Source organism: Phyllobates terribilis, unplaced genomic scaffold (assembly GCF_046119375.1).
Source record: "Phyllobates terribilis strain yellow unplaced genomic scaffold, ASM4611937v1 Scaffold_470__1_contigs__length_1423970, whole genome shotgun sequence".
Taxonomy (NCBI): Eukaryota; Metazoa; Chordata; class Amphibia; order Anura; family Dendrobatidae; genus Phyllobates; species Phyllobates terribilis.
This window is the reverse complement of record NW_027363230.1, coordinates 424561-440110: the sequence shown is the minus strand read 5'-3', so window position 1 is coordinate 440110 and position 15550 is coordinate 424561. Positions and strand designations below refer to the sequence as shown.

Below are 15550 nucleotides of genomic sequence, written 5' to 3'. Positions count from 1 at the left end.
GCATGGCATCCCTCTGTTCTGGTGTCCCAAAGTTCAGGGTGCTGCTCCACAAGAGATATTAGCTGTGCTGTGTCCACACTGGGGGCCATTCTGTAGAATAATCTCACCACACTTCCAAAACACCACCACTCTCATACTACTGCAACTTCACCTCTCACAAAATGCTGCCAAGATTAGCCAAAACTTTTCAAGAAAACAAGGTCTAGACACCTGGCTGATATTGAAACAAATTGTTTCTATATTAACCCTATAACCATTACAAACGCACGCGGATGGCACACGGATGTCATCTGTGTGCGGTACGTGTTTACACAGACCCATTGACTTGAATGGGTCTGTGTGATCAGTACTGTCGTAAAAAAATGGACACACGGTCCATTAAAGCACACGGAGATATGCACAGACCCATAGATTTGAATGGGTCTGCGTGTCAGTGTCTCCAGTATGTGTGGAAACTGTCACCACTCATACCGGAGATACTGACCTGTGAAAGAGGCCTCAATCCCTCCTGATCCCACACATAAACCTCAGCTCATCCAGCACCATGACAACCAGCACAGCAGAGTCCTGCATCCACTGAGGCCCCTGATCATGTGACCCCTGACTCCTCCCCTCCTGTGACCTCATCACAGGTCCTGTGCGCACAGAACAGCCATATATGTGGAGGCGGCTCTGCAGGTGGAGGTATGTGGAGACCCCCATTACTGGGCGCAGGGGGCATTAACCCCTTCAGCACGGAGACTCTTTTGGGGTCTTGTGTTGTCCCTTTATAAGAATCATAAGGTTTTTGTTCTGTTTCCTGTAATAGATACATACGACCCAACTATGGAGACAGGAAGGGAGGAAACGTATTGTTCTCATAGTACAGGACCCCTTTACTGGCCCCACAGTGTAATGCCCCCATTATGCCCCTTATGCAGGATGTATGATGCCCCCACAGTGTAATGCCCCCATTATGCCCCTTATACAGTATGTATGATGCCCCCCACAGTATAATGCCCCCATTATGCCCCTTATACAGTATGTATGATGCCCCGACACAGTGTAATGCCCCCATTATGCCCCTTATACAGTATGTATGATGCCCCGACACAGTGTAATGCCCCCATTATGCCCCTTATGCAGGATGTATGATGCCCCCCACACAGTGTAATGCCCCCATTATGCCCCTTATACAGGATGTATGATGCCCCCACACAGTGTAATGCCCCCATTATGCCCCTTATACAGTATGTATGATGCCCCCACACAGTATAATGTTCCCACTGTACCACCACCCCCCCACATACAGTATAATGATCCCACAGTACCGCTATCCCTCCCCACACAGTATAATATTGCCACAGTACCGCTAACCCCCATACACAGTATAATGTCCCCACAGAACTGCCATCCCCCCACATACAGTATAATGTTCCCACAGCACCGCCTGAGTTCCTGCAGTTAGAATAAGTCCTGAAGTTTAAGGGTACTTGCCCATGATCCGGACTAGCAGCGTTTTGGACGAAGCTCACCTGCGCTGCGTCCAAAATGCTACATTCTACAGTAGAAGTAGAGTGGATGGAATTTCTATAAATCCCATGCCCACTGTGCTTCTATTAGACTATGTGCAAACCGACCTGCGGCATGGGTCTACGAGCTGCAGCATGTCAATTTCTGCTGCAGAGATGCCAGTCTCCGCAACAGAAATTTCCACAATACATTGTATAGGATGCATGAAATCTACATGGTTCAGTGAACAAATGCGTATTGAAGTGCTTGATTAGAACTCAGTGCTTTGGACGCAGCCAAATAACGCTGCATCCAAAGCGCTGCTGGTTCCTGATCATGAGAACATAGCCTTACAGTAGGAAAAATCCCTCTAGAAAATGTTTTTACCTTTGCCTGCACCCCTACATGTATACCCTCGAGCATGTACACATTCATGTAGGGTGACGCGCCCCCTGGGCCTGTGTTGTGCAGGGGAACCCGGAACCGGGCCTGTTGTAGAATGCTGGGGGTTGTAGTCTCCGTGTGGCGGTGACCCGGTCCGTGTCCAGGGTGGTCAAACCAGTGGCAGTCTATTTGTATTGTAATAAGTGTCCGACTACGCCACCCGTGGATTGCGGTCAGTGGGGACCGCCGCTGCGCTGCCGACCGCTGAGGCTGATGTTGGTTGCGCAGCCAAGTATGGGATAACTCCCCACGGCAGGAGTATTGCCTCAGGGCAGCTAATGTGAGAGAGATGATGGGAGTGATGGTGTGAGCGTCCCAGTACTTATGGTGCTGGTGCGGCGAGGAATCACAGAGACGTGCAGTTGCAGTTTTCAAAGCTTTACTCACGGTTGTTATTCTGGTCACTTGTGCACATGAGGGACCGCCTGAGCCGTGCTGCGTTCACCAGGCAAGGGACTCGGTCAACTCCCAGGCAATTCCAGAGTGTGGTTCAGAGCTCCCCTCTCTTCCTTTCTACTGGCCGTCCCCACCAGGGACCCACCTTTGTCCAGCTTCCTCGGGCCTTCTGTTGGCGAAACCTCTCTCCGGTTTCCCTGACCCTATACGGTATGCCTTTCTGGTGGATGTAGTGAGGGGTCACACCAAGATGTGGTCACAACCTCCGGTTTTGGCTGAGGATTAGTCGCCTCCACCAATTCGGGTTCCGGTACCCTGCTCTGCCAACCCTTCACCCTGTATCTCCTGGGCATATGGGGTTCCTTCTGCCTTCGTGTCTCTGGGCCTTTCTCTGTGTTCCTTGCTTCCTTTCTCCTCTGTTCCAGTTCCTTTCCTACTTTCCTTTCTCTTCCTTCTTCTCTCTCTCTCTCTCTCTCAGGCTCCAGCCTCCTGACAAGGCCTGCCTGCAGAGCAGAGCCCATGCAGGGGCTCTGCTTCCCGTCTTCTCCTCAGACTGTCTCCACTGAACTGAACTGGACTGGACTCAACCCTGTTCTAAGATGGTGCCCACCTTATATACCTCCTTCTGACACCCGAGCCCAGGTGACTAGCAACCAATGGGCTCCTACCTATGCCCAGAGACCCACCCCTATCTGCTCCTACACCACTGGATATTCCACCCCCTCCCCACTCCAGCCAGGGACAGATGCTGTCGTGCCTGCACTTCTATCTTGTGGGAGCACCGTTGAGCTGTCCCTCGGAAATGGGGTGTGTGTGGTGCATGCAGCTTACTGAGCCCTAGTCCACACTCCATCCTTACCCGGGAGTGGAATATCACACCTCTGGACTGAGGTGCATTACCCCTGTAGCAGCCGAGCCCTCGGGGTGCTACAAGGGGAGCAGGCCTTACTAGATATCGAGGCTTTGTACAGTAATATACTGCCTGAGGATGGTGTCAAAGGAGTAAGATCAATAAAGTGTAGCAAACAATGACTTCATGGTGGATCTTCTAAAATTCACTCTTACTCATAACTTCTTTCTTTTTGACAGGAAGTACTTCCACCAGCTCAGGGGTACTGCGATGGGGAGCCCCTGTGCCCCCTTGTATACAAACCTATTCCTGGGCTGGTGGGAGGAAACCACAATATTCAGGGATGATCATAAGTGGTGACATCCATATATTGGGGTGTGGTATAGATATATTGACATTTTTATCATCTGGTCGGGAACGAGTGAACAATTTCTTGAATTTGTCAGGGAACTCAACATCAATAGAGCGGGCGTTAGATTTACATCGGAGTTTTAATTATAACCAGTTGCCTTTCTTGGATGTACTAATCAAGAAAGAACAGGATGGGACCCTATGGACAGTCATCAACCATAAACCTACAAGCACTATTAAACTATTGAAGTGGGATAGTCACCACCCCATCCCACTTAAAAAAGGAATACCCAAGGGCCAGTGGCGTACCGCCAATGGCGGCAGGCCACGCCACTGCTATGGGGCCCGTGACCGGAAGGGGGCCCTTGAGCCGAGAGGGCCCCAAACAGCGTGGGAACCAGGAGGATAGGTGACTATTGGGGGGGGGAGGTTGCGGCGGTGGAGGAGCGAGCACACGCGGTAGCCGCTGCTGCAGCTACCGCGTGTGTCCGCTGCTAAAGGGAAATGAATATTCCCTCTTCTCCACTCCCATGGGCGTGGAGAAGAATGAATATTCATTCTCTTAAGTAGCGGCCAAGGAGGAGCGCTGAGCCGCAGCTCCTGCTGTCAGTGCCCGCTGCTAAAGAGAAAGCATATTCACGCTTCTCCACCCACATAGTCCCGGCATGGAGAAGCGTGAATGTGCCGGCAGCAGCAGCAGCTCACCTCGGCTTCTGAGAGCGCGCGCTACTCAGATGCCGACATGAACTGCAGCAGACAGGACTCAGCTCTGCAGGAGAGGTGAGGAAGGAAGGTGAGTATAAGTGTTTATTATTTTATGTGTGCAGTGATTGGGGCCATACATAGTAGGATTGGGGAATGAGGAGGCCACACATACCAGGATTGGGGGGTATTGGGGAGGCCACACATACCAGGATTGGGGGAGATTGGGGAGGCCACACATACCAGGATTGGGGGGGATTATGGAGGCCACACATACCAGGATTGGGGGACTGGGAAGGCCACAGATACCAGGATTGGGGGATTTGGGAGGCCACACATACTAGGATTGGGGGGGATTGGGGAGGCCACACATACTAGGATTGGGGGGATTGGGGATGCCACACATACCAGGATTGGGGGGGATTGGGGAGGCCACACATACCAGGATTGGGGGGGGGATTGGGGAGGCCACACATACCAGGATTGGGGGGATTGGGGAGGCCACACATACCAGGATTGGGGGGATTGGGGAGGCCACACATATCAGGATTGGGGGGTATTGGGGAGGCCACACATACCAGGATTGGGGGACTGGGAAGGCCACATATACCAGGAATGGGGAATTGGGGAGGCCACACACACCAGGATTGGGGGACTGGGAAGGCCACACATACCGGGTTTGGGGAGCCCACACATACCAGGATTGGGAGACTGGGAAGGCCACACATACCAGGATTGGGGGATTTTGGGAGGCCACACATATCAGGATTGGTGGGTATTGGGGAGGCCACACATACCAGGATTGGGGGGATTGGGGAGGCCACACATACCAGGATTGGGGGGGATTGGGGAGGCCACACATACCAGGATTGGGGGGGATTGGGGAGGCCACAAATACCAGGATTGAGGGGATTGGGGAGGCCACACATATCAGGATTGGGGGGGGTATTGGGGAGGCCACACATACCAGGATTGGGGGACTGGGAAGGCCACATATACCAGGATTGGGGAATTGGGGAGGCCACACATTCCAGGATTGGGGGACTGGGAAGGCCACACATACCGGGTTTGGGGAGCCCACACATACCAGGATTGGGAGACTGGGAAGGCCACGCATACCAGGATTGGGGGATTTTGGGAGGCCACACATATCAGGATTGGGGGATTGGGGAGGCCACACATACCAGGGTTGGGGGATGAGGGGGTGCCACACATACCATGATGGGGAAATTTACCAATAGCTGCTGCATTTCTCACCCTAGGCTTATACTCAAGTCAATATGTTTTCCCAGTTTTTTGTGGTAAAATTAGGGGCCTCGGCTTATACTCTGGTCGGTTTATTTAAAATATATGGTATTTTAAAATCAGTGAGTACGTGGTGCCCATAATAGTGCAGGACTGTGGGGTGCATTATACTATATGAGGGCTGCATTTTACCCTATGGGGTGTGTAATTTACTGTATGGAGGACTATGGGGAGTGCATTATATTCTATGGAGGACCATGGGAAGTTCATTATACTTTATGGAGGATTATGGGGGGCACATTATACTATATGGAGGATTATCGGTGGTGTATTATACTCTTTGGAAGGCTGTGGAGCCATTAGAATATTTTGAGGGCTATGTGGGGGGCCATTATACTGTATGAAAGCAATTATACAGTGTGAAGGATTGTGTGGGGTCCATTATACTGTTTGGAGGGCTCGTGCGGGCCATCATAGTGTATGTAGGCACATTATAGTGTATGGAGAGCTTTGGGGGTCACAGTTGGGGGATCATACTGTGTTTGGGTCACCATACTTTGCCTTGGGAGTTGAAGTTGGGTACAATAGTGTCATTATACTGTGCATGTGGAGGCTAATGTGGAGGAATGCACCATGGGGGTATCATACTGTGTTTGGGGGGCACTTTTGTTGGAATCACACTTTATGGGGCAATGAAAGAGGAATCTAGGACGTCAGCAGGAGGAAAATTACTATGTAAAGGCTGGAAAGTTGTGAGATCGGCTCTTCTGCGACACAGACAAATATTTATTTATTTTTTGTGGGGGGGGGGGTAATTAGAGCTTCTGCTATGGGGCCCCATGATTTCTATGTACGCCCCTGCCAAGGGCCAATTTTTACAGTTGAGAAGGAACTGTTCTTATGTCACAGATTCTAATATACAGGCAATAGACATGAACACCAGATTCAGGAAAGAAGGGACCTACAGTACATTTTAGATTCCACACGATTGTTTACAGAAAAACGGGAGAGACAGACATTCCTCCATGTCTAACCAAGAGACCAAGAAAAGATGGGATAACACGAGTAATAGGAACTGACGACAATAGAGTGACCTTATCTTTAATATACTCCAGAAAAAACTACGATATAATTGTGGCCAACACGGACTTGAGTGGTTCATGAGAAGTAGCGCAGGTGCAGTACATTATTGTAGACTGACTCCATTCTATATGTCCTGTGTCAATTCACCTATGGTAATGGGTCTCCTAGTCTGGGAGGGGTTTTTGGATGAAGTGGGATATTTAAACATGGGCAACTGGCTATTAGGCACACTATGCTGAACATCATGAATTAACATCCTTGTATCAAGCCTCCTGATGAAGCTGTTGGAGAACCGCGTCAAAGCGGATTATTTAACCCCTTTACTACCCAAGGTGGTTTTTACTTTAATGACCAGGCCAATTTTTACAATTCTGACCACTGTCACTTTATGAGGTAATTACTCTGTAACACTTCAAGGGATCCCCCTGATTCTGAGAATGTTTTTTCATGACATATTGTACTTCGATTGTGGTAAAATTTATTCGATATCACTTGTGTTTATTTGTGAAAAAACGGAAATTTGGTAAAAATGTTGAAAATTCAGCAATTTTCAAAATTTGAATTTTTATGCTCTTAAATCAGAGAGATATGTCACAAAAAATAGTTACAGTGGTGGCCAAAAGTATTGGCACCCCTGCAATTCTGTCAGATAATACTCAGTTTCTTCCTGAAAATGATTGCAGTCACAAATTCTTTGGTATTATTATCTTCATTTAATTTGTCTTCAATGAAAAAACACAAAAAGAATTGTCCTAAAGCCAAATTGGATATAATTCCACACCAAACCTAAAAAAGGGGGTGGACAAAAGTATTGGCACTGTTTGAAAAATCATGTGATGCTTCTCTAATTCGTGTAATTAACAGCACCTGTAACTTACCTGTGGCACCTAACAGGTGTTGGCAATAATTAAATCACGCTTGCAGCCAGTTAACATGGATTAAAGTGGACTCAACCTCTGTCCTGTGTCCTTGTGTGTACCACATTGAGCATGGAGAAAAGAAAGAAGACCAAAGAACTGTCTGAGGACTTGAGAAACCAAATTGTGAGGAAGCATGAGCAATCTCAAGGCTACAAGTCCATCTCCAAAGACCTGAATGTTCCTGTGTCTTCCGTGCGCAGTGTCATCAAGAAGTGTAAAGCCCATGGCACTGTGGCTAACCTCCCTAGATGTGGACGGAAAAGAAAAATTGCCGAGAGATTTCAACGCAAGATTGTGCGGATGGTGGATAAAGAACCTCGACTAACATCCAAACAAGTTCAAGCTGCCCTGCAGTCCGAGGGTACAACAGTGTCAACCCGTACTATCCGTCGGCGTCTGAATGAAAAGGGACTGCATGGTAGGATACCCAGGAAGACCCCACTTCTTACCCCGAGACATAAAAAAGCCAGGCTGTAGTTTGCCAAAACTTACCTGAGAAAGCCTAAAACGTTTTGGAAGAATGTTCTCTGGTCAGATGAGACAAAAGTAGAGCTTTTTGGGAAAAAGCATCAACATAGAGTGTACAGGAATAAAAAAAAGGCATTCAAAGAAAAGAACACGGTCCCTACAGTGAAACATGGTGGAGGTTTCCTGATGTTTTGGGGTTGCTTTGCTACCTCTGGCACTGGACTGCTTGACCGTGCATGGCATTATGAAGTCTGAAGACTACCAACAAATTTTGCAGCATAATGTAGGGCCCAGTGTGAGAAAGCTGGGTCTCCCTCAGAGGTCATGGGTCTTCCAGCAGGACAATGACCCAAAACACACTTCCAAAAGCACTATAAAATGGTTTAAGAGAAAGCACTAGAGACTTCTATGATGGCCAGCAATGAGTCCAGACCTAAACCCCATAGAACACCTGTGGAGAGATCTCAAAATGGCAGTTTGGAGAAGGCACCCTTCAAATATCAGGGACCTGGAGCAGTTTGCCAAAGAAGAATGGTCTACAATTCCAGCAGAGCATTGTAAGAAACTCATTGATGGTTACCGGAAGCGGTTGTTCGCAGTTATTTTGGCTAAATGTTGTGCAACCAAGTATTAGGCTGAGGATGCCAATACTTTTGTCTGGGCCATTTTTGGAGTTTTGTGTGAAATGATCAATGATTTGATTTTTGCTTCATTCTCTTTTGTGTTTTTTCCTTGCAAGCAAATTAAATGAAGATAATAATACAAAAGAATTTGTGATTGCAATCATTTTCAGGAAGAAACTGAGTATTATCTGACAGAATTGCAGGGGTGCCAATACTTTTGGCCACCACTGTAATAAATAACATTTCCCACATGTCTAATTTACATCAGCACAATTTTGGGACCAATTTTTTTTATTATTAGGGAGCTATAAGGGTTAAAAGTTGACCAGCGATTTCTCATTTTTCCAACAAAATTTACAAACCAACTATTTTTAGGGACCGCTTCACATTTGAAGTCACTTTGAGGGGTCTTTATGACAGAAAATACCCAAAAGTGACACCATTCTAAAAATTGCACCCTTCAAGGTGCTCAAAACCACATTCAAGAACTTTATTAACCCTTCAGGTGCTTCACAGGAATTTTTGGAATGTGGAAGAAAAAAATGAACATTTAACTTTTTTATTCACGAATATGTTACTTTAGACCCAATTTTTTTTTATTTTTGCAGGGGTAACAGGAAAAAAAGGACCCCAAAATTTGTTGTACAATTTCCCCTGAGCACGCAGATACCCCATATGTGGGGAAAAACCACTGCTTGGTCGCACGGCAGGGTTCAGAAGGGAAGGAGCACCATTTAACTTTTTGAATGTAAAATTTGCTTGAATAATTAGCGGACACCATGTTGCTTTTGAGGAGCCCCTGATGTGCCCCACAAGTGACACCATTTTAGAAACTAGACCCTCAGGGAACTTATCTAGATGTGTGGTGAACACCTTGAACCCCAAGGTGCTTCACAGAAGTTTATAACATTGTGCCGTAAAATTAAATTTTCACATTTTCCCCCAAAAATGTTTTTTAGCTCCCAATTTTGCATTTTCATAAGGTTAACAGGAGAAATTTCACCATGCAGCTTGTTGTTCAATTGCTCCTGAGTAAGCAGATACCCCATATGTGGGGCAAAACCACTGTCTTGGCGCACGGCAGGGTTCGGAAGAGAAGCAGCGCCATTTGACTTTTTGAATGTAAAATTTGCTTGAATAATTAGCGGACGCCATGTTGCGTTTGGAGAGCTCATGATGTGCCTAAACAGTGGAAACCCCCCACAAGTAACATCATTTTGGAAACTAGACCTCTCAAGGAACTTATCTAGATAGTGGTGAGCACCTTGAACCCCCAGGTACTTTACAGAAGTTTATAACATGGAGTCGTGAAAATAAAAAAATCTAACTTTTTCCACAAAAATGATCTTTTAGTCCCAATTTTTTTATTTTCACAAGGGTAAGGGGAGAAAATGGACCCCAAAAACTTTTTTGCTATTTCTCTTGAGTACTCCAATACCCCATATGTGGGGAAAATACAGTGTTTGGGCGCATGGCAGAGTTCAGAAGGGAAGGAGCACTGTGTGACTTTTTGAATGCAAAATTTGTTGGAATTGAGAGCGGACGCCATGTCGCGTTTGGAGAGCCCCTGATGTGCCTAAATAGTGGAAACCCCCCACAAGTGACCCCATTTTGGAAACTACACCCCTCAAGTATTTTATCAAGGGGTATAGTGAACATTTTGAACCCAGAGGTACGACACAGAATTTGATAACATTAGGTCATCATATTGAATAAGTTGTCATTAGTCTTGAGTGCAAGTGATCGCTACTTGAGTTTGCATCGGGTACTCAGGTATTCACCATGTATCAAGGGTGCTCGAGTGACATGCTCGAGTCTCCGCACACATGTTTCACGGTTATTAGACACCCGAAAAAAACCATGTGGGGATCGCTCATGCATGGCAGGAAATCCCCGCAAGTTTTTTTTGGCCACGAAGCATATGGGGTGGAGACTCGAGCATGTCACTCGAGCACCCGCGATACTCAGTGCATACCCAAGCACCTGATGCAAACTCAAGTAGTGAGCACTTGCACTCAACGCTAGTCGCCATATCGTCATCTTTTTTTTTTTTACTTTTGAAAAAAATCCCAACACAACCCTAACCCTAACACAACCCCAACCCTAACCCTAGCCCAACCCTAACCCTAACCCTAACCCTAGAATTTATTTTTTACGCCATTCCTCGTGCGGTATAAGTGATTAGACAACTTTATTCTTTGGGTCAGTGCGATTACAGCGATACCAGAATCATATGGGGTTTTTATGATTGACAACTGTCACACACTAAAAGACGCATTTTTTTGCAAAATCTAGTTTTTGCATCACGATATTTTGAGAGCTATAATTTTTCCATATTTTGGCCGACAGTCATGTGATGGCTTGATTTTTGCGGGATGAGTTGACGTTTTTATTGGTGCCATTTTCAGGCACGTGACATTTTTTGATCGCTTTCTTTTCAGATTTTTGGGAGGCAGAATAAACAAAAACCAGCAATTCCAGAATTTTTTTAATGTTTTTTTTTTATGCTGTTCCGCGTGTGGTAAAATTGATAAGGTAGCTTTATTCTTCGGGTCAGTACCTTTACAGCGGTACCACATTTATATAGTTTTTCTATGTTTTGGCGCTTTTACACAATAAAAGCTATTTTATAGAAAAAAATATTTTTTTTCATCGCTTTAATCTGAGAGCTATACCTTTTTTATTTTTTGGCTGATGGAGCTGTATGGTGGCTTGTTTTTTTGTGGGACAAGATTAAGTTTTCAGCGGTACCATTTTTACTTATATTTGTCTTTTTGATCGCGTGTTATTTCATTTTTTGTTTGGCGGTATGATGATAAAGCATTGTTTTTTGCTTTGTTTTTTATTTTATTTTTTTACCGTGTTCACTAAAGGGGTTAACTAGTGGGACAGTTTATAGGTCAGGTCGTTCCGGATGCGGCGATACAAAATATGTGTACTTTTATTGTTTTTTTTGTTTTTTTTTCATAATAATATTTATTGATGGGTACATTATATTTTTATTTTTGGTGGATTATTTTTTTTATCTTTTTAAATATTTTTACATTTTTTTTTTCATTTTTTAACACTTTGTGGACTTTTATTCTGTGTCCCACTCTGGGACTTTCACTTTTTTATTCTGATCGCCTGTATAGCACAGGAATGCAGCACCATCCCTGTGCCATGCAGGCTGTCAGCGCCGGACAGGGAGAAGATAGTTTTGTCATGCACTGCGCATGACCAAAGAATATTCCTGCTGTCTGGTGACCCGGATGTTGTGATGACGACATCGGGTCGTCATGATCACATCGGGTCGTCATGGCAACATCCGGGAATCCGCGACAGACAGCTCTGGAGGCTGGAAGAGGAGGTGAGTATTCCGATCACCTCCCCTTGCTACCGCAATGCTGCGATCGACTTCTATTACAGCATTGCGGGTGTTAATGTGCCGGGAGCGGCACATAGTACCGGGTGTCAGCTGTGACTTTCAGCTGACACCCGGCGGCGATCGCCCCGCACCGCTTGTGTGCGGGCGCGATTGCCATATGACCTAATAGTACGTCATTGGTCCAATCGGCCCAGGTCACCAAAACGTACTATTAGGTCATACATCAGAAAGGGGTTAAGGTTGGTGGGGCCCAATTAGAGATATTGCTGTAGGACTTGTGATTTCTATCTACGCCACTGTGTATAGGATAATAGAGTATAATAAAGTTGTTATGGACGTGACTTAACATTGTGTAGTGAGTCTGTTGTGCCAATAGTGACGGATATTTCTTGTTGCCAAAACTGTGATAGTAACATAGTTTGTAAAGCCGAATAAAGACTTGCGTCCATCAAGTTCGACCTGTTAGTTCTGTAATTGCTAAAGTTGATCCAGAGGAGGGCAAAAACCCCAAATGATTTAGCCAATCTTCACCTGAGGAAAAATTCCCTCCCGACTCTGAAACCAACAGTCAGAATAAATCCCTGTATCAACCTACTATTTTATTTTATTTTTAAGTATACGCTGAAATCTGCCTGGTATCTAGAAATGCATCCAGTCCCCGCTTGAACTGGTGTAGTGAATCCGACATTGCCGTCTCCTCACTCACTGAATTCCATATTCTCACTGCTCTTACCGTAAAGAACCCCTTCCTATGCTGGTGCTGAAACCTTTTCTCTTCCAGTCTTAGTGAATGCCCTCTTGTTACCGTAATATCCCTCCTTTTGAACAAATCCCGGGCAAGATCTCTATACTGTCCCCTAACATATTTGTACACATTTATTATGTCCCCCCTCAACCTTCTCTTTTCCAGGCTGAATAGTCCTAGTTTTGCCAACCTCTCTGGGTATTGCAGTCCCTCCATTCCCCTTATTAATTTTGTTGCCCTCCTTTGTACCTTTTCAAGCTCGTTTATATCCTTTCTATATATTGGGGCCCATAACTGAGCACAGTATTCCAAGTGTGGTCTGACCAGTGCTTTGTACAGTGGAAGAACAATGTTCTCATCCTTTGCAGCTATACCTCTTCTGATACATCCCATTACCCTGTTTGCCCTTACAGCAGCGGCCTGACTTTGGGCACTCCAATTTAGTTTGCTATCAATCAAGATGCCCAAGTCCTTCTCCATCTCTGAATTCCCCAATGATTTCCCATTCAGTGAGTACTGGTGACTTCCATTTTTCCTTCCCATATGTATGACCTTACATTTCTCCTCATTAAACCTCATTTGCCATTTAATGCTCCACCTACCCAGCTTATCCAAATCCCTCTGTAGGTCTGCACTGTCCTCTTTTGTATTAATTGTTTTACATAACTTTGTGTCATCTGCAAATATTGATATTTTACTATTTATCCCGTTGACTATGTCGTTAATAAAGATATTAAATAACATTGGGCCTAGTACAGACCCCTGTGGTACCCCACTAGTGACGCTTACCCAATCTGAGTATATTCCATTTATAACCACCCTCTGCCTTCTATCCCTTAGCCAGTTAGCTACCCACTTGCAAACATTGATATTTTTATTCACGTTAAATCTTTGCTAACCAACTGTCATTAGTGCGATCATACAACATACAAGCCTCTGATTGCTCAGGTGATGCACTGTACTACTGTGTTATCCCTTGACTGTCAGTGTAATACTAACGGCCCTATACACATGATAGATATTGGCCGAACGGTCATTTGGCAGACTGCTATCTCTCCCATATACACAAATATTCCAGCTTTCCTGTGGTCTGTATGAGAGAGTCGCCTCCAGACTCCTCTAGTGGAGGATTATCTACAGGAAGAACAAACGGATTAGCCTCTGTAATTCAGGCCCCCAAATACATTATATAGTCAACCAAATCCCCCAAAATCTGTGCTTTCATGCAACTTTAGTCTAATGCGTATGAGGGTGTTAAAAGGCAACTTATTGGACACTCCCTTTGGCCCGACATAGTAGACATTCGTACATTGCAGGCCCAGACACCATTATTAGGCATTTAAATATCGTAGTAACTAGGCAGCCCCATACTATCGAGTACTTGGGGGAGAAGGGGCATTGAGCCGAACTCTGTCAAACCTTCTTAGATGCCATCTGTGCTTTTGACAGCAGTAAGTGGTTAAACTGCCAGGGTTTTTGTTGCAGCCGCACTTGTGCCAACCCTGCAGTGTACATCTATGTTTTGATGCCCAAAAGACTTAAAATTCATATAGACGGCCGGGGATGATGTAGTCAGTGACTGACTTTGACCAAATATGTTCCCGAGCCATAGTAGAAGATAAAGATGTCGTCCTCTTCATGAAGTAGTTATTTCCATGTCATGTGTAATGAATATCTCCTGCAGTATTGCTAATGCCTATTCCAGTGTCAGTAAATGAAATGAGAATTCACTTTATGGAAGATAAGTCTATGAGAAACGTATTCAGCTGCAGACTCCAAGGAAGGAACTGCTTGTTGTCTGTGGCCTAAAATATATAGGTTTTATTAGTAGATGTAAAGCAGAAAACTAAATACTGTAAAATAATAAATCTCCTCATATGTTTCTCTTATTATCTCCAGTAATTGGATTATTACACAGGATTTTTATGATGTTACATCGGCTCATATTCTTATTCAGGTCTCTACAATATCAGATCCTCTCAGTGAAGATCTACTATATAAGAGAATTTTCCTGATTTACCCATCAAAGAGGGATATGGACAGAGACAAGATGGCGGAGAGGATACTACACCTCACCCTAGAGATCCTCTTCCGGCTTACTGGAGAGGTGAGAGATTCTGATGACATCACATTACATCATTCTTATCTATGGGAATAACAGATGGACAGAACTGGAGAGGAGAGGACTCTGGAAATGTCTGTAGTGAGATTTATGAATGTGTCTCTCCATAACCAGGATTACACAGTAGTGAAGAAGACCTCTAGTGAGCGCTGTCAGGACCCTGTATCTGAGGAATGGGGAAAACCCCTGAGCCCAATCACGGAGCTTTCACCTCACCCCCTGATACATGAGGACATCAATGACCACAAGATCCTAGAACTCACCCACAAGATGATTGAGCTGCTGACTGGAGAGGTGACACTGCTGGGAATTCTGGGACATTATACAGTAACGCTATGAAAGGATCGGGGGATGACGGTATCATTGTATGTGTCAGGTTCCTATAAGGTGTCAGGATGTCGCTGTCTATTTCTCCATGGATGAGTGGGAGTATTTAGAAGGACACAAAGATCTGTACAAGGACGTCATGATGGAGGTTCCCCAGCCCCTCACATCACCAGGTAATAGACAGAACTAAATACACACGGCCTATAATTATCTGTATGTAAAGAATGAATTCAGTCCCTGTATGTGTTTCTTCCAGATCTATCCAGCAAGAGGACAACACCAGAGAGATGTCCCCATCCTCTTCTTCCACAGGACTGTAAACAAGAAGATCCCAATGTTCCTCAGGATCATCAGGTAGATGGAGAGAAGGTGTCATGAGATCTCTCCTATGATGTGTAGATGGCTGTGAAGGTCTT

General features: G+C 45.3%; 1 protein-coding gene across 1 annotated transcript; it reads left to right on the top strand.

Annotated features, from left to right (window-relative positions):
* Window positions 1-625: 625 nt before the first annotated feature.
* LOC141229258 (oocyte zinc finger protein XlCOF29-like) lies at window positions 626-15477 on the top strand. Its single transcript, XM_073667445.1, has 4 exons — window positions 626-684; window positions 14643-14792; window positions 14922-15307; window positions 15391-15477. The coding sequence occupies exons 2-3, from the start codon at window positions 14721-14723 to the stop codon at window positions 15144-15146; spliced, it is 297 nt and encodes a 98-aa protein (XP_073523546.1). The 5' UTR covers window positions 626-684; window positions 14643-14720; the 3' UTR covers window positions 15147-15307; window positions 15391-15477.
* Window positions 15478-15550: the final 73 nt, after the last annotated feature.